We start from the raw sequence: 27,231 nt of genomic DNA on the forward strand, positions 1-27,231 counted from the left end.
GAATGAAAGATTAGGCAAACTTGCAGCAATGTTCATCGAAATCCAAGGAGGGACACAACCCACAGAAATGGGCACTAGCTAGGTGGCATGAGTCTTTCCATGGCAGACATGACTCGTCAGCGGCCTCACCAAATACCTCCCGTGGGCAAGCTCCCATGTTACACAACAGCCTTCTTACCAGGCAAGTGCAAGCTACCTGAAGCCTCTCCCCCAAACCCGGTTTTGTCCTCATTTTGCAGGAACTGCAGAGTGTCCATGGTGCAAAGATCACACAGTGGGAGAGACAGACGCATACCCCCCACATGCCCCAGTAGGCTGAGGAGCCACATGGCCACCCTCAGCATCCGTCCTCACCCAGACGTCAGCCCCAGAGGCCTGAGTGTGGATGATCAGGGCTGCAGCCCGTGACACACAGCCGGACTCTCCTTGCCGGGTAACTCGCTCTGCCAAACAACTCCCCACACTCCACTTTTGGCCTCAAGGCCCCAAGCCAGAGAAACCCCAGGATGAGGAGCCAGCAGTGGGCTGATGTAGTCTGGCCTTTGCACTCTCCTCATCCCCAGCCTTTTAGCTCTCACGCACGACTGGTCTCGGGGCAGAATGTCTACTCCTGCCCGAAAGAGCTTCCCACAGGACAGACCTCATGATGAGCCTCCCACTATGAGTGGTTCTCCAGCTGGGGCTCTGCCAGGACAAGACCGAGCTCCAAGGGGAACCAGCACCTTCCCGAAAGAGCCCCTGACACAGCTACCCCCTACCCCACACCTTCCTTCGCAACCTCACCCTTCCCTCCAGCTCCCGTGCTGCTCCCTTGGCCCAGACTCGCCCTGCATTCTCCCAGATAATTCCCGTCACCTCTTCAGCCAGCACAGAGTGGGCCTGGCTCTCCCCTCCCACCCCTCACGCACTGCAGGCCTCCACAGTGGACACATTTCAAGTCAAGAGATTCAAGTGCGAGTTCATAGAGGCTGCTGCTTTTCTTCCTGCAGTGTGCTGAGGGCCCTGGGTGAGGCAATGGCACACGGGCAGTGGTGGGATGGGCAGGGTCCCCAGCACCGTCAGCAGCTGCTCCAGCCTGGGTGCGGGGCCCTGGCTCCTTGACAGGGAGAAAACACCTCTGTGGCTGCTGCTCTGTTCCCTGTGGCTATTCCCATCCCCAGATGCACTAGGAAGAAACTAGACTTTATTTATTTATTTATTTTTTTGGTCAGAGAGAGAGAGAGGGAGAAAGCAAGCACAGGTAGACAGAGTGGTAGGCAGAGGCAGAGGGAGAAGCAGGCTTCCTGCCGAGCAAGGAGCCTTATGTGGGACTCAATCCCAGGACGCCGGGATCATGACCTGAGCCGAAGGCAGCCGCTTAACCAACTGAGCCATCCAGGCGTCCCGAAACTAGACTTTAGAGTCAGAAACACGCACTTTGAACCACAGCCTCAACTTGACTTTGGGCAATGTGCATGCACATTGACCTTTCTGCACCTTGGTCTTCTCCTCTATAAACTGGAACTGGTAGTGTGGAGGTAGGCACATCCCTATTTCAGGGATAGTGTCTCGGCTGCCGTTTGAGGAAGCTCCCCTCCCAGCATCATATGATCAGTAGAACTCACCTTCATGTCCTACACCCCCGCCAAAGGGCACACATGTGGCACAGTGAGGGAACTCCCTGTGGGTCTTCAACAAAAGTGACAAATGGCTCACTGCTGGGCCTGGGGCCTGAGGGCTCGTGTCTTTTACGGCCTGCTACTGCTTTCCCTCTGAGTCTGTGAGCTCCCCCATATTCCTCTGACACGTCTTCAAATTAAAGGGGAGTTAGTTTCTGCATTTGTACATTCAAGTCCCCATCTGACTCAGACCCTCCCTCACAGATGGCACAGGATGAAGGGCAGGAGTGAGCAGACCTCGCAGAGGCTCAGGGCCCTCACCTCACCAGCCACTCTGCCCCAGTGGTTCCCAGCCCACAGCCAGTACTTGTGCTCCCTGAGCCTCTGTACACTCACCCACTGGTGCGTCTAGCGTGTTGCTGTTGATTTGCACACAGGAAGCCTCAACAGAGTGGCCCAACTGGGGGTCCCCTCCTCGGGGACTTTGCTCCAGAGCCATGAGTACCATGGCTTCTGCAGATGCAGTTCCTAACAAATCGGTGTGTCTCCAGGACAGGCCTTGGGAAGACCTACCTGGACACATGGAGTGAGGTGTGGCCAGAGCCTCTGTGTGGTGGCCGGGCCACCAGCACTACGAGCAGCTCATGGACCCAGAGCATGTGGCTTGCTGACTCCAGAGAGTCCTTTTAGAAGAATCCTGCTGTGAATAGACAGGGAGTTAGTTCCATGAAGGAACAGAAGTCACCCATCCTAATTCAATATCCTCCACCAGAAGCATCAGAGTAAAAAGCATTTGTGCAGAATAAGTGAAAATGAATGTCAGCAATGTTCTTTTTACAACAGGACTGTATGAAGTGGAAGAAGTTTCAAGGAAAAAATTCGGGTTGACTAAGTTGGTAAACCCTGATCTTAACACAACTCACCACAACATTTCTGGAGGAATTCCCATATGTGCTGTTCACGTTAACAGAGATGGAGCCTTCAAGGTATTTTGCCACTAAATCTTCAAAAGAGGGTGCAGCATCCCCAGGATCTATAAGCCAGGCAGCAATTCTGGGATCAAGCCCTACAAAATGAACAACTACAAAGAAAAAGGCCATTTAATCACTCCAAAAGAACCGAAGAAGCATCCTTTTCTCAAGGGTCAAAATAATAATAATAGCCATCTAGTTATGGAGCTGAGTGCCAAAATGATGCTCAACCATTCCTGAGGAACTCAGAGCCTTTGGTACAAGCAGCCTCCACGACCTAGGTCCCAAACAGGCAATCCCCGTGGGGAACTGACCCCAGACAGCCGAAGAGGGGGACTAAACTAACATGGAACTGGGACCTCTCACAAATGTTCAGAGGTGGTGATGAGAACCCTTCAGTACTCTTCTGGCCTCCTCTCCCCCACCAGCCCCCCGCCCCTGCTCCCCAGCTTTCCAACTTTGTGCCTCTCACTGGGCTGTCTTCCTAGGTGCTCCTAACCCCTCTTCAGGGTGTCCAGGAGCCCAAGTCTTGTGAGCTGAAGAAAGAGCATAAGTGTCCTCATTGCCGAGCTCAGGGGTGTGGAGCAGTGGGCAGTGTATGTGAGGACAGAGATGCCTGGCATTTGGGGCATTTCCCCTGATAAGAGGAAAACCTGAGAGACCCCCCCCCCCCAGATCTCTGCTGCAATGAGATGTGTAAAAATGCCACCCCTGGAGCTTGGGCTGTCACTGCCCCTAAGTACTAGATTTCTTATCCAAAAACCCAGGGAAGAGGTTATTGTACATCTCTGTGAGACATATGGGAAGATGCTTTGTGAAAAACAAAAACGACATTTGCTAAGTAAGTTTTAGTGCCAGAGTATTTTAAACATGGACAGGCAAGCTATAAAAGGGGGGAACTAATAAACTGAGAGATGAATCTGAATTCTAAGCAACTGTGTTTTTAAGTTGCTTTACATTTTCTAGATTTATTTATTTATTTTTAGAGAGAGAGAGAGCACAAGCAGGGGTAGAGGGATAGAGAGAGAGAATCCCAAGCAGACTCTGCACTGAGCATAGAGCCCAATCCGGGGCTTGAATTCAGGACTCTGAGATCATGACCTGAGCTGAAATTAAGACTCGGATGCTCAACCAATAGAGCCATCAAGGTACCCCAAGTTACTTAAACATTTTGAATAATGTTACATAAAAACAAGGAGTTTGCTTTCAAACAAAATTGTAGTCTTAGATCACAACACACTAAATATTATATCCTCTGGCATCTTTAAATTGTGCTTTCTAAGAGACTTCTATTTGCCAATGCATCTGGTATTGTGACTTTTTTATTTGATGTCTGGGAAGTCCCCGAGGTTGGCAGGTTTGGAACCTTGGCTGGAACAACATGGGCAAGTGCTCTGGGACCTGCACCCACATTGGCTGCCCATGGTCTGAGCCAACACTATGTGGCCATGCTAACTGACCCGGTAGACTAGTTCACTCTGCTTGCCTTTTCAGAGCTCTAATGGCCCCAAATTAAGGCCCTGCTAACATTCTTGAAAACTCCTGGGGAAGGTGTGATGGCACGGGAAGGGCCTGGGGGCTGGTTCCTGTCAACTCCCCTGCCTCCCCTCCTCAAGCCCCCAGGACAAGGCCCCACACCGAGGAGAAAATGCCAGTAGTTGAAAGAAAAAGGCCAAAAAGATAGATTTAAAAAGAGCTAAGAAAATCTGAGAAAATGATAAAAGCAATGAAAAACAAATAAATCAGAACTACAGATACCTGGAAATGAGGGGACTTAGAAAAATAAGAACTGAACAAAGAAATGAAAGGGTTCAGGAAATAAAACAAAAAAAATTCATAAATAAAAACTGAAAAAAATAAAAATAAAAGTAAAAGCTGAACTGGTAACACACAAAGGCAACTGATGTGATACAGATGATGGGGAAGAGGGATATAAAAAAAGAAATGAGAGGGGTGCCTGGTGGCTCAGTGGGTTAAAGCCTCTGCCTTTAGCTCAGGTCATGATCCCAGGGTCCTGGGATCAAGTCCCACATCAGGCTCTCTGCTCAGTGGGGAGCCTGCTTCCTCCCCTCTCTCTCTGCCTGCCTCTCTGCCTACTTGTGATCTCTCTCTTTCTCTGTCGAATAAATAAATAAAATCTTAAAAGAAAAAAAAAAATTCTCTCTCCCACTAAAAAAAAAAAAAAAAAGAGAGAGAGAGAGAGATAAAGAAACAAGAAGCATATCACACATATCCCAGCTTCAGGGTAACCTAACCCTAACTCTTGTTTGGATCCCAAGTCACACAAACCATAAGAAAATAAAAACAAACACAAACGATATTTAAAGACAAGGGGAGGGGCGCCTGGGTGGCTCAGTGGGTTAAAGCCTCTGCCTTCAGCTCAGGTCATGGTCTCAGGGTCCTGGGATCGAGCCCCGCATCGGGCTCTCTGCTCAGTGGGGAGCCTGCTTCCTCCTCTCTCTCTCTGCCTGCCTCTCTGCCTACTTGTGAACTCTGTCAAATAAATAAATGAAATCTTAAAAAAAATAAAATAAAATAAAGACAAGGGGAGCAGCGCACACACTGACCAGATATCTAGTAACGCTGGAAGGTTACCACTAATCTGGAGGAGATGATGACTGCATCATTTTAAAAATGAAACCCTCATGTTCCATCACATAATTGAAATATTTACAGATGAATCATAAGATGCTTGGAATCTGCTACAAACTAACCCAGGAGGCAGGGGTTTGGAATTGTGAGGAGATACAGAGGAAAGAAGACTGGACATAAGCTGGAAACTGTTGAAGCTGGACGATGGGTAACATGTTGCCTTCCAACACCACCTCTGGTGCCCAGCGAGGGCATCTGACAGTTGGCGCCCCTCTGACACTGGCTACCGTGAGTGCAGAACCTGTAGGCTGAGGACTCAGCCTCACAAGACCACCCCTGCTTCAGATGCCTCCCATACCTCCCACCCACTGACTATAAACTGGGGTTCCCACGACCTCCTGCTCAGGCTCGCAGAACTACGGAAGCACCTGTACTAACTCATGACCCATGTATCATGAAGGACACAACTCAGGATCATCCAGACGGAAGAGACACGCAGGGCAAGGTGGGAGGCAGGGGGCACAGAGCTCCCACCTGCCCAGCCCCCAGACATGCTCCCCAACCTGGGAGCCCTCCAGCTCCCCAATATCCCCTGTGCGGGGGCTGTTTATGGAGGTTCCACTGCCCGGATGCAACTGATGAGATCGCTGGCCACTGAGATAGAGCACCTCTCCATCCCTTCTCTGTCCCTGGGGGTGGGGGTGGGGAACTTGAAGTCCAACTGACTAAGCCTGTCGTGGTCATTCCGTCCACTGCCCCATCCCAAAGCCGACTAGTGGTCCCCAGCTCCTAGTCCTCTCATTAGCACACAAAAGACACTCTTAGCACTCTGGGGATTGCAAGGGTCTTAGAAACCATGTGCCAGGAAGCAGGGACAAAGACTAAATATACGTTTCTTATTGTATCACAGGTAATTTTGTACATGTTGGAAATTTTGTACAATCAAAACAATTTTTTTTCCCTTAACCCACTGAGCCACCCAGGCACCCGTTTCTTTATCTATATATTCTCTCTCCTGGTTTTTTTTTTCCTATAAATAGCTTATAAATTCCCTACGAATTAAGCTGAAGTCTAGGGGCATCTGGGTGGCTCAGTCAGTTAAGCATCTGCCTTCGGCTCAGTTTTCTGAGTTTTTTTTTTTTTTTTTTAAATTTTTTTTTTTTAATTTTTTTTTTTTAAGATTTTTTTTTTATTTATTTATTTGACAGAGAGAGATCACAAGTAGACGGAGAGGCAGGCAGAGAGAGAGAGAGAGAGAGGGAAGCAGGCTCCCTGCTGAGCAGAGAGCCCAATGCGGGACTCGATCCCAGGACCCCGAGATCATGACCTGAGCCAAAGGCAGCGGCTTAACCCACTGAGCCACCCAGGCGCCCCTGTTTTCTGAGTTTTTGAAGAAAACTTTATAAGCAGTCTTCTACAGTTTGTCTCTTTTTCCCCTTTGCTTGTTTGTTTCTTCAGTGCCACATAGGAGTGAATCATATGGTATGTGTCTTCCTCTGACTGATTTCACTTAGCATGATACTCTAGCTCCATCCACATCATCGCACAAGACAAGAGTCCATTCTTTTTCATGGCTGAGTACTATTCCACGGTGTGTAGCTACACCCCATCTTCTCCATGGACACTTGGGCTGCTTCCGTACCTTAGCTGTTGTAAATAATGATGCTATAAGCTTAGGGCTGCATGAGCTCCTTTGAATTAGTATTTTGTATTCCTTGCACAAATACCAGTAGTGCAACTGCTGGGTTACAGGGTAGCTCTATTTTCAACTTTTTGAGGAACCTCCGTGCTGTTTTCCACACTGCCTGCACCAGCTGGCATTTCCACCAGTGCACGACGGTTCCTTTCTCCATATCCTCACCAACACCTGTTGTTTCCTGTGTTGTTTATTCCATCCGTTCCGACAGGTGTGAGGTGGTATCTCATTGTGGTTTCGATGATGAGTGATGTTGAGGATCTTTTCATGTGCCTGGACTTTACTTCTTTTTCTTTTTTTTAAATTATTTATTAGTCAGAGACAGAGCATGCACACAAGCCAGGGGAGCAGCAGGCAGAGGGAAAAGCAGGTTCTCTGCTGAGCAAGGAGTCCGATTCAGGACTCGATCCCAAGACCCTGAGATCATGACCTGAGCTGAAGGCAGATGCCCAACCGACTGAGCCACCCAGGTGCCCTTAGACTTTAGTTTAATTCGTAGGGAGTTTATAAGCTATTTATAGTAACAACACACCCCATCTGACCACACTGCATAAGTCACTTCTTTCTTATTTTAAATTTTAAAAAGTAATATATATTTGCAAAAAGTCAAACAACCTAAAACACAGAGGGAAAGTGCCCCCTCACCCTTGGGGCACAAGGCTGCACAGCTGGGGCTTTGGAGCCACGTGGCCAGGCACCCAGAGTTGTGCTGTCCCTGCCTCCCCCATGTCTCATTCTCAGGAGGAATCACTGCTGGAGAGTTCAATTTAAGAGATTATAAAAACTAAAACTTACCATGCTTCCAGCTGCCATCATTACCAAAACACTGTAGTACTGTTCGCACAAAGTCCTTGGCATTAAAACAAATAACAGGACATTTACATTTCAGCATTTGAAACAGAACTTTCCTGGAAGATGAAAAGAAAGTCACTGATTCAGACATTAATTTAGAATTTCTGACCTTAGAGAAAAATAGTTTTGTTGCTCTACTGACAGGTATCACTTGCTAGTACTACCGTGTAGACATTCTTCTTCGAAGATGCTCATGGAGATTAACTGGGATCTTGTGGGAAGGTGTTACTTCTCTGCACTTAGAGATGATGAAGCTGAGACAGACAGGCCGCCCAGCTCTTCAGAGCCCATCCCTGTGGAAAGTCACATCTCGCATTCCTGATTGGAGCATATACACTCTGGACCCCTGACAGGCTCCCCAGCATGGCTCTCTAGCCTGCTCTCCCAGCACATGCTCCCAACACTCTGCCCTCTGCTCCCACTGAATTGTCTTTCCTCTACCAGCACACAGTGCCACATCCTCTCACAGTATGGGGCCACACCACATGCTGCATTCTTGCCTGCAATTCTCCTGCGATTTCTGCAAACTGCCCCTTTCGCACGCAGGGGGTTGCCCCTTTTGTGTTCCTTCTCTACTCCTGTTCATGTACCAGCCGCAGCCAGGACCACATCTGTATGTAATTTACCTTGAAAGTAGGCTTGCCCCATAGCACCGTGAACTCCTCGGATATGGGATTCTTAAGAGTCATCATTTACAGCACTAACCATGATGACACCATGCAAAACACTTCAAAGGGCTGCTAACACTGAAATCTCAGCACAACCCTGTTAGGCAGGCACTAGGTCCACTTTACAGACAAGGAAACTGAGGCTCAGAGTGGCTAAACAATTTTCACAGCAAGCCCCTATCTTGCTGCTGCCAGGACCCGCACTATAAATCTTCCTTTATAGGAACTCTGTATTCGTACATTAATGAGGGTCTTGCATGAGGCCGAGGGAGAACGAAACCAGGAGCCCACTCAGCTCTGCACACAGAGCCGACAGAGGGTAAGAGGTTAGATTCTGTTCTGCCTGCTGCACGGGCATTGGCATTTTCTTGTGTGGTTTCATGGGGGTTTCCCTGGAAGAGGGGGCCCGGTGGTAGGGAGGACAGACGGTCTGGCTCTATAGACTTGGAAGGGTGCAGGGAGGAGAGAGGGGAGAGGGGCTGGAAGATTTCAGGTCCGAAGAGCTGCATTTCCACACTGATGCCTTTGTTTGCTGCAGAGTCCCTACTCAGGTCACCTAAGAATTGCGGGATCGCCCACTAGTAAGAGATGCAGACTAGTGGGTTTCTATCTCAAGGTAAGACAAACAACAAAAAGAGCATCCTATAAGACAAAGTGGCTGAAACACAGTGTGTTTTGTAAGTCAGTTATGGAAGTCGATTGTGTCATGTTTGCAAACAAAAAGGCAGCCAGAATATAAAAAAGCTAGACTTGAGTCTAAAAGAGGAAGCCTGAGTGGAAAGCTCAAGACTGACTAACGGCTATTTCTTGAGTCTCAGTTCCATCATCTATAAAATGGAACTAACAAGACCCAACATGTACAGTTAATGTGAAGACGACGAGACTGCTGAGGGTGTGTGCGAAGACCTTGCATGGGTTTGCAATAAATGCTATTCGATACATTTTGTATAAAAAAGTTATGTTTTCATTTAAATGTGATTTATTTAAATTCATTTTATTTTATTTTTTTAAAGATTTTATTTATTTATTTGACAGACAGATCACAAGTAGGCAGAGAGGCAAGCAGAGAGAGAGAGAGGAGGAAGCAGGCTCCCTGCTGAGCAGAGAGCCGGATGCGGAGCTCGATTCCAGGACCCTGAGCTCATGACCTGAGCGGAAGGCAGAGGCTTTAACCCACTGAGCCACCCAGGCGCCCTATTTAAATTCATTTTAAATCTCCAACATACTATCATGGAATTGGGATTATTACTTCCAATTTTATGGTATGTGAAACCATGTCTTCATATAATTGTCTTGGAACTCACAAAAGTTAAACCAAAAAATACAACTGAATAAATATTTGTGAAGCACACGCTTCACAAATTGTCCTTGGCTTGTGGAGACACAGGAATGAGCAAGACATAAAAATCCCTGGCAACAGGGGTGGCGTTTTGCACACATGCACCTCAGGGGGGATGTGGGCGGTGGGCACGGAGCGGAGTGGGGGAGCACTGCTATGCACAGTGAGCAGGGAAGGCCCGCGGACCATGCTGTAACACCACAGGGAAGACTTGAGGGGTAAGGTGAACAAAAGTCCTCTTGAAAAGGGAAAGTTCTCTACAGAAAATTTTACCCGATACATGTGGAAGAAATGATAAATACAGAAAAAATCACCATCTTCTGGGAGTACTTAAAAAGCGATTTCAACGACCACCATGGGGACGTTCACAACAGAGAGAGCACGCTGACACCATTCAGCCCACGGCTCCATCAGAACGTCACAGATGTGAGGACAACATGACTTCATCGCAAAACGTAGCCAGATCGAGGGCAGGGCACCCAGCCAAATGTGACGTTCAGAAAAATCATAGATAAAGTTTTTATCTGAAAAAATACAGAAATTTTTTTAGAGATGTATGCCTGTAGTGGAAGAATGTTTCTTCCAACACTTGGGACATAATTATACTAAAAAATTGTTTATCTGGAATGCAAACTTAGCATCCTGCATTTTTATTTGCTAAATCTGACCACCCAGCTGCACCACAGATGGGGCGTGAGGTGGGCAGCACCACCCGGGGAAGTGCCCTCGAGGCAAGAGCTGGAGCAGGATAATGGGGCTTGCAGGATGAAGATCTAGTCTATAGACATATGGAGGAAAGGGAAACAGGCAAGGAACCCCACAATCACAAAACAGGTAAGCCCAGGACATGGGGCCTCCTGCAAGATGGGGTCAGAGGTCGGAGACAAGAAATGGCACACGTGACTGTGCTGGTCCTGATCCCAGTAGATCGAGTGTAGGGGGACATTTAAAAACATTCAGGTAACCTGAAATGTGGACTGAGTATTAAATTTGCTAAGTCTGAGAACAGCATTGTGTCCAGGTGAAGAAGAGCCCAGGTGTTTTAGAGCTGCCTCCTGAGCCCTGGGAGCTAAAACAACTGTCTGGGATTTTTCCTAATCCCCGTTTCCTACCCCTCTCCTCGAAAAGGGGTCGATGAAGGAAGCACAGAAAAACCTTTGGTAACTGTTTGGTCCGAATGCGTGTGTATACAGGGCTCATTACACTCCTGTCTCTAGACTCAAGTTTTCATAGTTTGCTTTTTTGTGTTTTGGGGGAGTTTTTGATTTAGAGGAATGGGGCAGCACACCCTGTGGACCCCTGGGAGCAGACTGCAGTGTTGGGGGAGAGTGGCACAAGGAAGTCCCTCCGGGAGAGCAAGGAAGCTGGGGTGCAGTGAGAGCAGGGGAAGAGGAGCTCCCAGGCCTGGGGAGGGGCCATGGGCAGACCTGCAGGCATCATTGGGAGCTGTCGCAGGGCTCTGAGTAGGGAGTATGTGCCCTGACTTAATGCGCAAACCCTCTCTGGGAGCCGGGTGGAAAACAGGCCAAGAGGCAGGTGGAGGCAGCAGGCCCTTGGGAAGCCCCTGCCTGGTTCAGTGTCAGGGGGAGCAGGGGAGGCCTGCACCACGTGGGAGCAGCAGAGGGCAAGGGCGGTCAGCTGCTAGCTGTACTGTGAAGGCAGAGCCAGTGGGGTGTACTAAGAGCTTGGATGAAAATAAGAGAGAAGTTAAAGAAAATGCCAAGACTATTGGCCTGAGCTCATGGAGAGCAAATGCTGACATTAACCTTGACCACAAAGGCTGTCGGAGGTGGGTTTCAGGAAGACAGGAGCTCTGTTTTGCACATGTTGAGGACTGTTAGATGTCCAAGTAAAGAGCACTGAGTGGGATAAATACATCCAGAATTCAGAAAAGGCCGTCCAAACATTAGGACTATTCCCACGGAGGTCTTCCACAGAATAGGCCTGCCTAATTGCTCTTTCAAAAGAGAACAGTGTAAAAATAAGGCTATGGGTGGGGCGCCTGGGTGGCTCAGTGGGTTAAGCCTCTGCCTTCAGCTCAGGTCATGATCTCGGGGTCCTGGGATCGAGTCCCGCATTAGGCTCTCTGCTGGGCAGGGAGCTGCTTCCTCCTCCTCTCTCTCTCTCTCTGCCTGCCTCTCTGCCTACTTGTGATCTCTGTCAGATAAATAAAATCTTAAAAAAAAAAAATAAGGCTATGGGTTTCCTGCAAGCAGGCTGCTCTATTAGTCATATGTTGTCCCATTCTCACCCAAAATTACTGCAGTACAGGTGCCTGATGTTAAGTTTATGATTGTTGAGGCACTCATTTCAAAAGACATCCATATTGCCTGCTATATGACAAGCCACTGGCAAAACACCCAAACAAGGAACAAGGCCACCCCCACCTGTGAAGGTCCCCCTCCAGATAGGCCAGGGGCATCTAGACACCTGACCTGTGACTGATCTTGCTTTTCCCTTCCTGAACCCTAACTCCCACTTTTAGGACTTCTATTAGCCAATAAAAGTAAAACCTTGAAACTCCCAGACCCCTATCCTCACACTGTACTAAAGGCAAAGCCTCAGGCCTGCACCCTCTCTTTCTCTAGCTATGACTTTGCTGTGTGGCCCCTGGTGTGCTGTGTACCCCCTAGGGCCTGTGAGTAATGAATCTTGTTCCTCAGAGTTCCCTGATGGTTTTTGCTGAATTGTGTCCTGTGATGCTAAGAACTCTAAGGGTTGGGCCAGCCACAGCAGTGGCCCCTGGCACTCCTCACCGAGACAACACTGGTGCCGCAACTACCTACAACTCCCCCATGGCCCAGTGAGACTGTAGGAGGCCCATAGGGCCAGGCCCAGACCCCATCTTCTCACCCCCAGGCCCTGAGGCCCCGTGAACCCCTCTTCCGGACAGCAGTTTCGAGGATCTCCCACTAAGCAGCTAAGGGGCTGGGACTCGGAAGGCTGGGCAGGCCCAAAGTGGATGTCCCAACCCAAGACAGAAACCCCTTCAGGCTGACAACTCCTGATAAGAGCTGTGAGGAGGGCAGTGGCTGGAATCCACAACAGGGCTTTTCAGGATCGCAACGTGGCAGCTCAAACATCCTGCTCATTCTAAAATTGTCCCATTCTAGGGGCTCCTGGGTAGCTCAGTTGTTAAGTATCTGCCTTCTGCTCAGGTCGTGATCCCAGGGTCCTGGGATTGAGCCCCACGTTGGGCTCCCTGCTCCACAGGAAGCCTACTTCTCCCTCTCCCCCTGCTTGTGTTCCCTCTCTCAATCAAATAAATAAATAAAATCTTAAAAAAAAAATGTCCCATTCTAAAGGGGCAGGTCCAAGTGAGCTATATCCTAACTATTTCCACAGAATGAAGCTTTGAAACTAGCATGAAATTAGGTGGTACTGAGGACAATTTACTTTCTAACACTGTAAGGCAGTGAGATAAGGAAAATCATTTGGGACTGTGGTCACAGCAGCAGATCTTCAGGCCTTGAGACCAACCTTTTCTCACTAACTTCTCATTGAGATGTTTCAAATCCTGGAGGGGCTCCCATGGAAGGACAGACCCTTTATTCCAGAAGCTCTCTGAGGGAAAGCAGGCCAGTGTGTGCAGAGCTTTCTGTCATTTAGATCCATTTTATTTTCACGTACCCATAAAAAACTTCTAAATTTTAAATAATTTGAGCTTAGGAGACTTTCAATTGGACCCAACGAAGCAGACATGTACGCAGGAAGTAAGGCAGTGGGAGGAGATTTCTGACCTGGCAAACTGATTATATGCTTCTTGCTCTCGGCCCCCAGTGGAGGACTGCTCTGTTTCAAGGTAGATATACTGCTCATGGAGTGTGAGGCCTTCCCCCAGCACACTGTCAGAGGCTGAGACCTCCAGAAGACCGGTGCCGTTTATACGGCTCTGTAGTAACACTGCAATTCCTTTAACAGAGGGAACCAGAGCCTGTGAATACAAATACAGTTTCCAAATTAAACACAATGTATTTATTCAAGAAAGGTATGTCTTACAATTACACAGAGAGAAAAGGTCTACAATTAAATTTGTAAATAAATAGCTCTCATAATGACAGTCAAGGCCAAAAACCAAACCCATGATCTTACTCTTCAAATCTGGTCTCCTCCCTAGTCAACATCATAACAGAAGCCTTAGCCAGTGTAACACAATGGGAAAAGGAAATAAAAGGCATATAAATCAGAAATGAAGAACTATACCATCCCTATTTACACATGACACAAATGTCTGCATAAAAACCCAAAGGAATTGGGGCGCCTGGGTGGCTCAGTAGGTTAATCCTCTGCCTTCGGCTCAGGTCATGATTTCAGGGTCCTGGGATCGAGCCCCACATCGGGCTCTCTGCTCAGCGGGGAGCCTGCTTCCCCCTCTCTCTCTGCCTGCCTCTCTGCCTATTTGTGATCTTTCTAAAACAACAACAACAACAAAAATCACCCAAAGGAATTAACAAAAAACTCCTGGAACCAATATGAGAGTTTAGCAAGGTTGCAAGAAACAAGATTAAAACACAACATCAATTGTATTTCTACACACTCTCAGTGAACATGTAAAATTGATCTTTTTCTAAAAAAAAATATTACTGGGGGTGCCTGGGTAGCTTAGTCCGTTAAGTGTCTGATTCTTGACTTCGGCTCAAGTAATGGTTTCAGTGCTGTGAGACTGAGCCCCGCATCAGGCTCCATGCTGGGTGTGGAGCCTGTTTAAGATTCTTTCTTTTTCTCTCTCTCTCTCCCCTTCTGCTCCAACCCCCACACGTGTGCACACATGTGCTCTTTTCCCCTATTCTATTATAAATAAATAAATTTCAACACGCAAGAGGCCGGTCTGTGCCCCTTATCTCACACCACACACCAAAATGAACTCAAAGCAAGCCACAGATTTTAACAGAAGAGTGAAAACCATAAATTCTTAAAAGAAAACATAAGTAGGGGCGCCTCGGTGGCTCGGTGGGTTAAAGCCTCTGTCTTCGGCTGGGGTTATGATCCCAGGATCCTGGGATCAAGCCCCGCATCGGGCTCTCTGCTTGGCGGGGCGCCTGCTTCCTCCTCTCTCTCTGCTTGCCTCTCTGCCTACTTGTGATCTCTGTCTGTCAAATAAATAAATAAAATCTTGAAAAAAAAAAAGAAAACAAAAGTAAATCTTTAAGATCTGGGATAGGGAAAGCATTCTTAAATATAAAACAAAAGTACAAGCAATAGAAAAAATTGGTAAATTGGAATTCATCGGATTTTTTAAATTTTGTGTTTCAAAAAACATGAGTAAGAAATTGAAAAAAATAAGCCACAGATTTGGGGAACTAATCACAGACCTGACAAGGAACTCATATCAGAATATAGAAAGAAGGCTTACAGATCCAAAATAAGACACAAATAACCCAATTTAAAAATGGGCAAAAGAACTGAACAGACATTTCACCACAGAGCACATGAGAAGATGTTCAAGGTAATTAGTTATTAGGGAAATGTGATTTAAAACCACAGTGAAATAGTACTTCACACCCACTAGAACGGCTAAAACTAGACAGACAACAAGGATTGGCAAGAAGGTGGAGGGCTTGGAACCTTGGCGTGTTGCTGCTGGAATGCTTAAAAAGGCATCCCCACTCTGGAAGACATTTTGGCAGCTTCTTAAAAATCTGAAGAGAACTATGCATTACCAGTCACTCAGCCCTGGGCGGGTGGGGGCTTCAAATCTTATTCATAGCTCTCTTATCAAAATCAGACACTAAGAAAACGGGGTTCTTTTATGGTGCCAAAGAAACAAACAAAACCCAACACTGTTCACTAACCTGCTCAGCTCTTAGCTGGGTTGAACCGTCCTCATATATCAGTGTTATGACCATGGCCACTGCCTGTTTGAGCATCTCAACCAGCTGGCTTTTCTCCAAATCATCCAAATACCTAATGTCACAAAAATGGTCTCCACATGCCCTTGCATTCCCACAGTGTAAGTGGGCTTCAACCTCATCAGCATCTTCTTCCAATGCCACATGTTTACTTGTTTTCTCTGAAAAATGACATGTACTACATTTTCTTTTAAGATTCATGGGCATTTCTTTCTCTTCATTATTTTTATTTTCCTTTAGGAAATGCTTTCTTTTACACTCTGTTTTCTGTAGGACTGAAGCCTCTTGGTTACACTGTGGAATGGAACAACTGGGAGGAGCCAATGAGCTGATGTTCTGGTTTCGGTCAGCTGATGGCTGATCTGTGAGTCTGATACTGGAGGTGGGAAGACAAAGCTTGATGGACACGCCTGATGCCTGGCTTGTAGAGGAATTCAGATTCTGTAGAAAAACATGAAATGTTTCACTAGAATGTAGATTCTTAAGACAGATCTATAAACCAAACTAATTTCTGGTAAGCTTTGTCTAAGGTAAAGTGGGGACAAGCTTCACATTATCTGTAATCACACTTTCTAAGGAAACGATATAGTAGCTCTAGAGCAGTAATTTTTCTCAGCCCAGGTAGAAGTGTGTATCTGAACCATGGGCTGGAGTAAACAGGAGTCCCAGAAGTTTCTAGCCATACCGGAGCACATAACGATAGGTGCCATGGATGGTAGGATGTTTCAGATGCGCCCAATGCTCAAGACGAGTGATTTACAACTTCCAGGTAAAGGACACTTACAGAACAAATGAAATCACCACAACTATTTGATAATATGTTCCTCTGTTTACTAACATTTTTAAAACTATAGCTCAACAGCAATCCTCTTCCTGTCCTGAACTAGTACTGTGGAATATTCATTCATAAATTCACAAACCGAGGGTAAAAAAAAGAATCTCTACCCATCTCATTACTGTATCCATTTAGAATAAAATGTGTATTAAGAGCTTATTTTTCAGATTTGTGTTGTATTTGTTTTAAACAAATGTATATTAATAGAACTTTAAAAATAATTTCAGAGGAAAATGTTTCAGTATTTGGCATATGGTCACAGAAAATTTAAGTTTATACTCCTGTTTTAATTACAGAGAAATATTACATGGTTTCAAGAAAAGACTTCGAAACATAAAGTTATATTATGTTAATAATTCTGCAGAAGAGGATACAAGAAAAGGAGTTAGAAGAGCAAAAAGGAAATACAAAAATCTAGATTGCTGAAGAATATCTTGCTCATGTTGTTTTTATTTTTATTTTTTTTTTAAGATTTTTTTTTTTTTTTTTTTTGACAGAGAGAGATCACAAGTAGACAGAGAGGCAGGCAGAGAGAGAGGGAGGGAAGCAGGCTCCCTGCTGAGCAGAGAGCCCGATGCGGGACTCGATCCCAGGACCCCGAGATCATGACCTGAGCTGAAGGCAGCGGCTTAAACCAATGAGCCACCCAGGCACCCCACTCATGTTGTTTTTAAAGGGATGCTTGTGGGTATTAAGCTACCAGAGTACAGTATTTAGATTCTAGTGGTTTTATTTTAATGACAATGTAATCATTTTGAAATGTCAATGCTGTCAATACACCAGGAATTATATACTGTGAAACATTTTAAACTTATTCTGAATATTTTAAATATCAACTTAAAAATGTCATGAGGTGGGGCACCTGGGTGGCTCATTGTTAGGCGTCTGCCTTTGGCTCAGGTCATGATCCCAGGGTCCTGAGATTGAGCCCTGCACCAGGCTCCCTGCTCAGCTGGGAGTCTTCTTCTCCCTCTTCCTCTGCCTGCCCCTCCCCTTGCCTGTGCTCTCTCAATCTGTGTCAAATAAATAAAATCTTTAAAAAATATATGTCATGAGGTATATGCGCTTTTCGAAATTCTTTTGTGAGAAAAGCAGCAAAACATTGGTAAGCCAGTGATGGGAGGGCCACGCCAGAGCAGCATGGAGAGAAAAATCTCGCTGGCCTCTCCCCCAGCTTCAGGGCAAACCATGATCCTGTTAACCCTGAGGTGGATCCTGCCATCCCCACTTTACCACAGGGAGTTTCAGTCAGACTGAGCTAGGCGAGGCTTCGAACACAAGCAGTTTTTGCCCCAGAACCTATTCTCTTGGCCACTGTGTCTCCTGTACAAGGTCTCTGGTGAGATAACCTCTTCTTCCCCCTCCCCTCAGGCCCACACTACACAGCTCACCCATGGAGAGTTGTGTCCATTTCCTTCTGAAACTTCTCTGCATTTCAGCTGTCCCACAGCCCCAGCTTTCTTCCTAACCTAAACATTTCTGCCAAGTCCCCTCCCACTCTCTAAAGGTGGGGCTCCTGATCATCCTGTAGATGTAGATGTAGATGTAGATGTAGACTCAGGCAGAATTTTCACACTTCAGGAGGATTCCCAGACTACGTTCCCCCCTCCCACCCAGGATAAAAAAAAAAAAGAGCACAAAAACTGGGTGAGTGGTCTCTCCTACTGTCCTTGGGACTGACCCCTACCATGGCACCCAATGCACCATCCTGTGGGGTCATGGCACTTTTGTGTCTTTCCCTCCCCCATCCAGCAAGTTCAGCTGTGAGCTCCCGGAGAACTCCATTCTTGATTTTCTGAAGCGTGGTAGCCACAGTGCCTAGCATACATTAGACACTTAATAAGCATGTGTTGAACGAGTGAAAGTTATTTAGAATTATTCATATTTACAATGATTTACCCTTTTTTCCAGTGATTGATTCTCATTTTCAAGAAGTACTCTATACTCATTACAGGAACTGTTTACCACTTCTGCAGCTTCTAAAAACACAAAAAGGAAAAGTGCATTAAAGAAACATTGAATCTAAGTCATATAATTAGCTAAACATTGAAAGTGGCCTCTACAACCATGTCACTTACTCATCATTTACTTACGTAAATCAGTGAAATAAAATTCAGACCCAAAATGTAAACTACCATTGCAATAAATATTTATGTAACATATCTTCAAATTATCTGGAGACAGAACCACATAATCATGACATATTTATTAGAATTATTACTTGGTATTTCCACTGAATACTGGAGTCTGAAAACCCAAGTTCAACATTTTGTGGAAACCTTGAAAGTATTAAAGGTTTGAGGAAATTCCTATAATGAATAATATTGCAATGGAACAATTAGAGGTTCAGTAAAGCATCATTAATACAAACCTCTCTTTTAAATTTTGTTTTAATATTAATAAGCCTGGGCTGAACAGTACGTGATAGAACCACATTCAACCCTAGGCAACATGACTCAGGTGTTCGTGCTCTTAGCACTGTGATTTATGCTCCCTCTACAGCAATAATAACAACCAAGGAATGCAAACAGCGGGAATCTTTGCAGTAGAAAGAACGTAGGATAGGGGCACCTGGGTGGCTCAGTGGGTTAAGCCCGGCATCTCTGCTCAGCGGGGAGCCTGCTTCCCTTCCTCTCTCCCTGCCTGCCTCTCTCTCTGCCTGCCTCTCAGCCTACTTGTGATCTCTCTCTGTCAAATAAATAAATAAAAATCTAAAAAAAAAAAAAAAGAAAGAACGTAGGATAAATTTAACGAAAAGGCATGAGGCACTCGATGAAAAGTTAAAATCTCATATAAATGGCATAAAACTAGATCTCTACAAATGGAAAGACATAGCATCCAAATGGGCACAAAATGTCCAATTCTTCCAAAAACAAATTTAATGCAATTCCAATTAGAGACCCTACAGAGCTCTTTCAATTGAAAAAAATGTCAAAGTGCATATGAAATATTAAATATTTGAAAACAGACACGAAAGGTAAGTTAAAAACCAATAAAAGGCTCGCCTTGCTGGATTATCAGAACATACTCTTTAGCCCCTGCAATCAAATTCACGTTGTATTCAAATAGGAAGAGTCAAAAGATTTCTAGAACAGAACAGACAAGGCAGAAACTGACCCAAGGCTTTATGAGACTCTACTACAGAACAAAGATGGCATCTCAATCCAGTAGAAAACAACAGATTAATAAATAGGGATAGCAGCACTGCTTCTAAAGAGCAGAACACACTGGGAAAACCATTTGGAAGAAACATGATAAAGGGATGATATCTGTGTTTTACAGAGAGTCCTTAAACACTGGCAAAAAAAAAAAAAGACAATTCAATTTTAAAAATTAGCAAAAGATAGGAAGAAGCAGTACACAAATTAGCAAATCCAAGAAACAAACATGATATAATACTCAAACTCACTAGTGGTCAGGGAACCAACCAGAAATGGACGGAAAATGTAGTTTCAGGTATTGTTGGTAAAAATGTGAATAGCTAGAATCTTCGTGGAAAGCAAACTGTCAATACCTATTGAAATTAAAAACATGCATCATTTGTGAGAGTTGGCAAGAGGACTGCCCCAAAGGGGGCAAAGACAGGCTTCCAGGCTGCTACTAATGTTCTGTTTCTTGATCTGCGTGAAGGTTACAGGGGTGTTCGGTTTGTGAAATGTAGAGTTATAAACTCAGAATGTATGTGTTTTGTGTGTAGAATGTATGTATGTATGTGTGTGTGTAACCTCAATAAAAACAGAGGTATGAAGTATATAAATCATCTAACCAACCAAACAACCTCACTATTGGCCGTTTCATAGAAACATATGCAACAGTAAATAGGTCTAAACCAATACATCTATGGCAGTGTATTGGTTTATGGCAAAGGACTGAAAGCAAAGCAGATACCAATCAAGAGAGAAGGTGATGAATAAATTATGTAACATCTACACCATGAAGCACACAGTCACTGAAAAGAATGACTTAGAGCTTTATTGGCTGCCTTGTAGATGCAGAATCTGTGAAAATATCTCATTTTTGCAACCCATGACCGAATCTCCCCATTTTTGTATGTATGCTATACACACACAGTAGCACAGGCCTGGTCCCCAGGAGGCTGACTCTGAAGTGGTTTGCATTTGGAAAGGTTATTGGGGAGTGCTCTCAGGATCAACGTGTACAAGAGCATGACAGGAGGACCGGGCGTCACTTCAGAGGCCTGCTTGCGACCTGGGTGGCATGTAGAGTTATCCCCCAGTGGGTCAAGGGGGCGGGACTTTATAAGCCAGCACCAAGCAGTCATTGTGTCGGTTGCCCCTGGGAAAGGAGTGTGCAGCTGAGACAGCCACCCGGAGAGGCTGTGTTGTGAGCAGACAGACAGGCAGCCACTCCCAGCTGGTGGGGTGACAAATGGCTTAGTGCTAGTGCAGGAGCCTGGGCATCCACAGGGCTCAATGCCGTCCTCTGCTATACCGCACCGCTCCCAGCCACTTGCTGCAGATACGTTTCTGAAAGCAGCTCCTTCAGGATTCTGGTGGGCCTCTGGCTGGGGGAAACTTTTAAAGGGAAGGTTAATGGGATAACCTGCGTTCCCTGGTCATAGCAGCTAGTCTCAAAGCTATAAAGGAGATTCGTGTCCCTGCTCTAATGCACATTCTAGAATCCCCTCAACCTGGCTTAGCACCTCTGCTGGTCTAGGTGGCTTACCCGACCGATGGAGTTACCTAAACCTCTCATCCCTGAGAGGTGTAAGCTCCTGGCCACCATGGTCACTGCACTGGCCATGAGATTTGGACAGAGGACAGAGGTGACCAAGTGCATGCTCTCCTGCACCATCATGTAACAGCAACCCTGACTTCTGATGACCAGGACGCACCCCAAGCAGGGTGCAGATCACACGCCCTGCCTGCCAGTCTCTTGGCCTAAGACTATTAAAAGGACAAGGCAGCAGCTGCAGCTTCAAATTAAATGGTATTCTTCCCGTAGCCCCGGGGGACTTCCCCTCTGACAGTAAAGCCTCATTCTGCAGAACCCAGAGGTATTGGGGGAGAGACAGATGTATTGACTGGAGCCCTGGAAGTGATGATAAGCCGGACCACTCCCACATCCCCTTGTTGGTTTGTAGGCCCCTTAATTACACATACTGGGGACACCACCCTCTGGAGGGAACTCCTCCACGCTGCACCTGCTACAGGTTCCTCCATCAGGGTGGTGTTGCTGGGTATGTGGCTGAAGGAACCCTTGGGTCCCAGTCACGTGCCCATTGCAGCTCCCTTACTGTATAGCGGGTGCCCACGTCCAATGCAATGCTTATGGGACTGTCAGTGGATCAAAGGCTCTGAGCCTTGGATCACAGGGTTGAGGCCCTGCAAACAGGAAAGCCATGTCTGGAATGGGCCAATGCACCCTTAGGGGGACAAGAGGTTCAGTGTCATCAACTTGCCACCAAGTGACTGTTTCCTCAAAGGATGCTATTACTATGGTGTTTGGTCTGTTGTTGGAAGGTTGGACACTCAGCAGAGGCAGTAACTAGATCAGCCCTGGTGAGTGCGAGCACAAGTGGTTGGGTCCAGGCGAGGCCTCCACCCCACCCCATGGCCACTCGAGAGCCCCAGGTGCTTGTACTGGGACAGCAGGTGACAGACAGACTAGTGCATGACATGCAAGTCATTCCCACTGTTTATTCCTTCAACCCTCTACCTCAGGGAGCTGCTCTGTCTGCTTTACTGTGTATAGTTCTTTACTCCTTGGTAGCTAATCCCCTTACTAACTAACATGCTGTACCTTTCCCTGTTCAAATTACCCTACGGTTTGTTTCACCTGACTGGCGCATGTCTCATGGGCTTCAACAGGCCCAATTGGCCCTTCTTGGCTAGGCTGCTGACTTAATGGCCAGGAGAGAAGGAGGCAAAAATTCCTCCTTTTACAAGGAGGTACGGTCTTCAGCAATGGTGGGAAAATGAGACACCGCCTTAACAGAGGAGTAGACACTTCTGCATGCCCCAGAGGCATCTGGGATTCAGGATTTGAACATGCTGATCCACATGTCCCCATGCCAGATCTCAGGGTCTGGTTCCTCTTCCTGATCAGGGCCCTGACCTTGAGGTAGCACACCTGCCTGGGCTGAGAAGCCAACCTTCTCTAGAGCTCTCCAAGTCTCAGGACCAAGCACTGGTCTGTGGCTGTGAGTGGTCTCTTTGTAGCTACCAGGGAAGCCCGATTACATTTAGCCTTTAACCGCTAATCACTCCCAGCCCTTGTCTTTTTCCTAAGGATTTATTATTCCTAGCCACAGCCACCAATACCATTGTCTGCCACACCATCCATCCCCAAAGTTGCAACTGCACTGCTGCCAGTCCTAGTCTGCCTACCACCTGTGATGGTCATCAGTGCCAGTCAAACATCACAACACTGCATGTGCTCAGACCACTCCTGGCACCAACTGTAGCAGATCAGGTTCCCGGGAACCAGACTGAGCTTCGCCCACAGGAAGCTGATCGGGGGGTGGAAGGGCTGAGTGAAGGGGATGCTCCTGTACGGTACTGTTGCAAGAAGACCTCAGTCAACCCCATTGCAGGCGGAGAGGGGTCTGGATGGCACAGCACAGCCACATATGCAAGCTAGAATTAGTCACAGAAAGAAATGGACAAAAACAAAAGGGACAAACTAAGTTTACTAGCTTGGGTTAGTAACAAGGGGAGGGTTCAACAAACACAGCAAAAGTCCGAACTAAGAAAACAATGTGCAGATGAACCCTTTCACTACTTGCCTGTGTGTATAAGCATTTAAGAAAATATTTTTTAAATGTGGGATTATTTTGGTTTTGTTTAAAAGAATTTCCTAAGTATTACCAAAAAAAAAAAAAAAAAAAGAAAAAAAAAAAGAAAGAAAGAAAGAAAGAACCCTCCCAAAATATTGAGAAAAATATTTACAACATATATAAAAGAAGTCCCTCAAGGGGCCCCCCGGTGGCTCAGTTGGTTAAGCATCTGTTTTCGGCTCAGGTCGTGATCCTGGGGTCCTGGGATCGAGTCCTGGATCAGGCTCCCAGAGACTGCTTCTCCCTCTGCCTCTGCTGCTCTTACTGCTTATGCTTTCTTTCCATCAAATAAGTAAATCTTAAAAAAAAAAAAAAAAGTCCTTCAATATGTGTTGTGTGTATAAAGTTCTTACACATCCATGAGAGGAATCCACAGGTGAGTCCAGCTGTGGCAGCATTCAAGGAGAGAACAGCTCAGCCCGCCTCACAGCTGGAAGCACACCAGCAGTTAGAGGGCCACCCAAACAAGCCGTCAATCTCACAGGGTACTCACTGGAGCTGCAGGCAAACCCAGTGCAGTTCATATTTAAAAAGCATGCTGGTGGCAGTGTTCTGAGCAACAGGCCTGGGTGACTCAGTCGGCGGGGCACCCAACTCTTGATTTAGGCTCAGGTCATGTTCTCGGGGTCCTGAGATGGAGCCCCATATTTAGTCCAACACTTAGCAGGGGATGGGAGGGTCTGCTTCCTCTCCCTCTGCCCTTCCCCCCACTCATGCTTTCTCTCTCAAATAAGTCTTTAAAAAAAAAGTTGAGAGAGAGCAGGAACACGGTGGGCGGGGAGAGGGAGAAGCAGGCTCCCCGTTGAGCCAGGAGCCCAACATGGCACTCTATTCCAAGACCCTGAGATGATGACCTGAGCCAAAGGCACACACTTATCTGAGCCACCCAGGTACCCCCAAAAAAGTATTTTGAGCAGGACCTTGTAAAATGCTGCTCTCACCACTCAACTGAATTAAAGAGAAAGAAAAGGGTAACTAGAGGATGATACTGGAAAATGTCCTGTTTGGAGGTTGCAGCCAAATCTGAATGGGATATAGAGTAAGAGAGGGAGGTGGTGGGGCAGAAGACTGGGGAAAAAAAAAAAAGACTGAACAGGGCAAGCAGGGATCTCTCTGAGTACATGGGATGTTTCTGTAGGTGAATTCTGCAGAGGGCAGGGACAGAGCTGACCTAGTTCTAGCAAAGGCATGAGGGCAAGACAAGGGGCAATAATGAAGGTGAACAGCAATGAGGAAGCCACTGCCAAAATCCAAGTGAGGAGGAAGGCAGGCTTGTACGAGGGCAGTAGGGATTGAAATCCAACACCTGGCGGGGCTTGCCAAGTGACTGGACATAAGGATTTTATGTTTATTTAATAGAAATAAAAATAATACAACATGTTTATCCATTATACTCTTGACTATAATGAACATAATCGAGACAGATCTGTTTAGTCATTTAATTTTGTTATCTGTTCTTGAAATCTCAAGGATTTCTATTGGATGGTGGGATAAAGACACCCTTCACATTAATGAACTGGATTTTCACGAATATTTTCCTTTGGGGTCTCAAACTATATTACTTTGTAATGTCTGTAAAAATATACACACACACATGGGGCGCCTGGGTGGCTCAGTGATTAAGCTGCTGCTTTCAGCTCAGGTCATGATTTCAGGGTCCTGGGATCGAGCCTCCCATCTGCCTCAGCATCCCTGCTGAGCAGAGAGCCTGCTTCCCCCTCTCTCTCTGCCTGACTCTCTGCCTACTTGTGATCTGTCAAATAAATAAATAAAATCTTAAAAAAAAATACACATACACATATGTACATATTATAAACACATGTATATAAATATACATACACATACACACACATATATATATATATTTTTTTTTTACTGGAAAACCAAATTCACATCTAAGCTATTAAAATAAAAAACAATTGTACCAGAAAACATTATTTGATTTCTATAGCTACTCAGACAAAGCAGAGACATCTTCTAATAACACGTGATGACTCCTCCATATAGCGCTGGATATGGCCGCGGGTCAGCTGGTAACCCTGGGCCGCCCTGCAAACTCCTCCTCCCTCATAATTACCAAAAGCTTTCAACAGCATTACTGACCCATCAAATGACAACGAAAATTTAAGTGAGATGAACCCACTTTTCAATGTAGTTTAAAGGTGCATGGATTGAAGTACAAAGCTAAGCCACAGTCACAAAAGACCCAACAGGGACAACGGCTGGAAGAACAAAGTTTATTTCTCTTTCATGTTCTGAGGGGAGTATTCTCAGCTGGCTGGACATGCTTCATGCAGCCTCTCCAGGACTGGGGTGCTTCCGACACGTTGTACAATCCTCCAGTACACGGCTTCAAGTGCAGAGTTCAAAAGAAGGGTTCCTACTGGAGGGCAGGACAGAGTCCTGCCCTGGACATGACACACACTACCTGAGCACGCATCCCACTAACAGGCATGCAGGTCACACCCAATGGCAAGGAGACAGAGCATGTAGTCTGAGGGGCAGGACAAATGCTGGCATGGAGTACAAGTAATCTCTGCCCCAGAAGTACTCTGGAGCAACATAAAATGCCCGTGGTCAGGAAGTGGAAGAGATGGCCACAGGTCAGGACGATGCCTACCTTGAGCAGGGAGGGAGTTCTCACGGAGCAAGAAACTTCGAGGTTCTGGATGCAAGGACATTGGAAATCCTCTTTATCTTCATTCGTTAAACTATAGTTTAAGTTTTTGCATATTTTGTGTTTTCACAGCAGAGAATAGGTAAGTATGTATGTATTCATAAAAGATTTTATTTATTTGACAGAGAAACAGCGAGAGAGGGAACACAAGCGGAGGGAGAGGGAGAAGCAGGCTTCCCACCGAGCAGGGAGCCCACCATGGGGTCAGATCCCAGGACCCAGGGATCATGACCTGAGTTGAAAACAGATGCTTAATGACTGAGCCACCCAGGTGCCCCATAGCAGAGGGTTTTTAAATAAAGATCACTCTGGGACACCTGGGTGGCTCAGTCGGTTGGGCAGCTGCCTTCAGTTCGGGTTGTGGTCCCAGGGTCCTGGGATAGAGAACCGAGTCGGGCTCCTTGCTCGGCAGGGAGCCTGCTTCTCCCTCTGCCTCTGCTGCCGCTCTGCCTGCCTCTCTCTCTAACAAATAAATAAATGAAATCTTAAAAAAAAGAAAAAAAAAGATCAATCTTGCAGCAAGAAGACATACACAGTCCAACCCTTACTGGGTGTGCATCTTGACATCCCTCAGCCCAGCACGTAAGACACGTAAACCCTGAAGTGACATATAACACTAATGTTTGGTTTTACTTGTTTGTAATAACAAATATCTGTAGTTACTCTCATTGAATTAGGAGTTCAATTTTTATATTTATTTAGTACAAAATGGGCTTTAGAAATGAAATGCAGATTTATAGTATTCTCCTTTTAAGAGGTAAGGGTCGGGGTGCCTGGGTGGCTCAGTGGGCTGAGCATCTGCCTTCAGCTCAGGTCATGGTCCCTGAAGCCCTGGAACGGAGCCCATGTTGGGTTCCCTGCTCCAGCTCCTCCCTGCTCGTGCTCTCTCGCTATCTCTGTCACTATCTCTGTCTCTCTTTCAAATAAATAAAGTTAAATTAAATTAAAAAAGAGATAAGGGTGTGACACAATTACAGCTCAGCCTGTGACTAGAGTCCAAGAAGCAACTAGATCTCAGGTCCAGCATCATGCATCAACAACCCACCAGCAACTCAACTTAACCAAATCCACATGAAGTAAGAACTAAAACTGGTGAGCAGTCTGTAGCAGATGGATTCCAGGGTGGTCCCATGACCCCTGCCCCCTAGTACTCACACCCTTGAGTGCAGGTGGGACTTCCTGGCTTACTCATCACCCAGAGTACAGCACCTGTGACAGGAAGTTCACAATCACGTCGCAGAAGACTGTGATGTCAGTCTCGCCAGAGAAAAAGCAAGCTGCTGTCAGTAAAGCTGAGCCTCAGGAAAACAACGTGGAAAGGAATGGAGGGTGGGTTACAGTGAAGAGCTGGGGAG

At 46.3% G+C, this 27,231-nt stretch overlaps 1 protein-coding gene and 1 long non-coding RNA gene across 2 annotated transcripts in view; one reads left to right on the forward strand and one right to left on the reverse strand.

The window, feature by feature from the left end:
• POLN (DNA polymerase nu) overlaps positions 1-27,231 on the reverse strand; it is a 154,738-nt gene that overhangs the window by 107,674 nt on the left and 19,833 nt on the right. The window contains exons 4-8 of the mRNA XM_047718644.1: positions 18,300-18,379; positions 15,509-16,006; positions 13,457-13,650; positions 7,653-7,765; positions 2,522-2,679 (exon numbers count right to left, since the gene is read on the reverse strand). Coding sequence (XP_047574600.1) covers positions 2,522-2,679; positions 7,653-7,765; positions 13,457-13,650; positions 15,509-16,006; positions 18,300-18,379 — 1,043 coding nt within the window. The remainder of the gene's footprint in view (positions 1-2,521; positions 2,680-7,652; positions 7,766-13,456; positions 13,651-15,508; positions 16,007-18,299; positions 18,380-27,231) is intronic.
• Positions 6,825-25,566, forward strand: LOC125093471 (uncharacterized). The gene is made up of 3 exons (XR_007125251.1): positions 6,825-6,990; positions 11,249-11,252; positions 25,557-25,566. It is a non-coding gene; the product is annotated as an uncharacterized LOC125093471 (long non-coding RNA).

The sequence above is a fragment of the Lutra lutra genome, chromosome 2 (genome assembly GCF_902655055.1).
Source record: "Lutra lutra chromosome 2, mLutLut1.2, whole genome shotgun sequence".
Classification (NCBI taxonomy): Eukaryota; Metazoa; Chordata; class Mammalia; order Carnivora; family Mustelidae; genus Lutra; species Lutra lutra.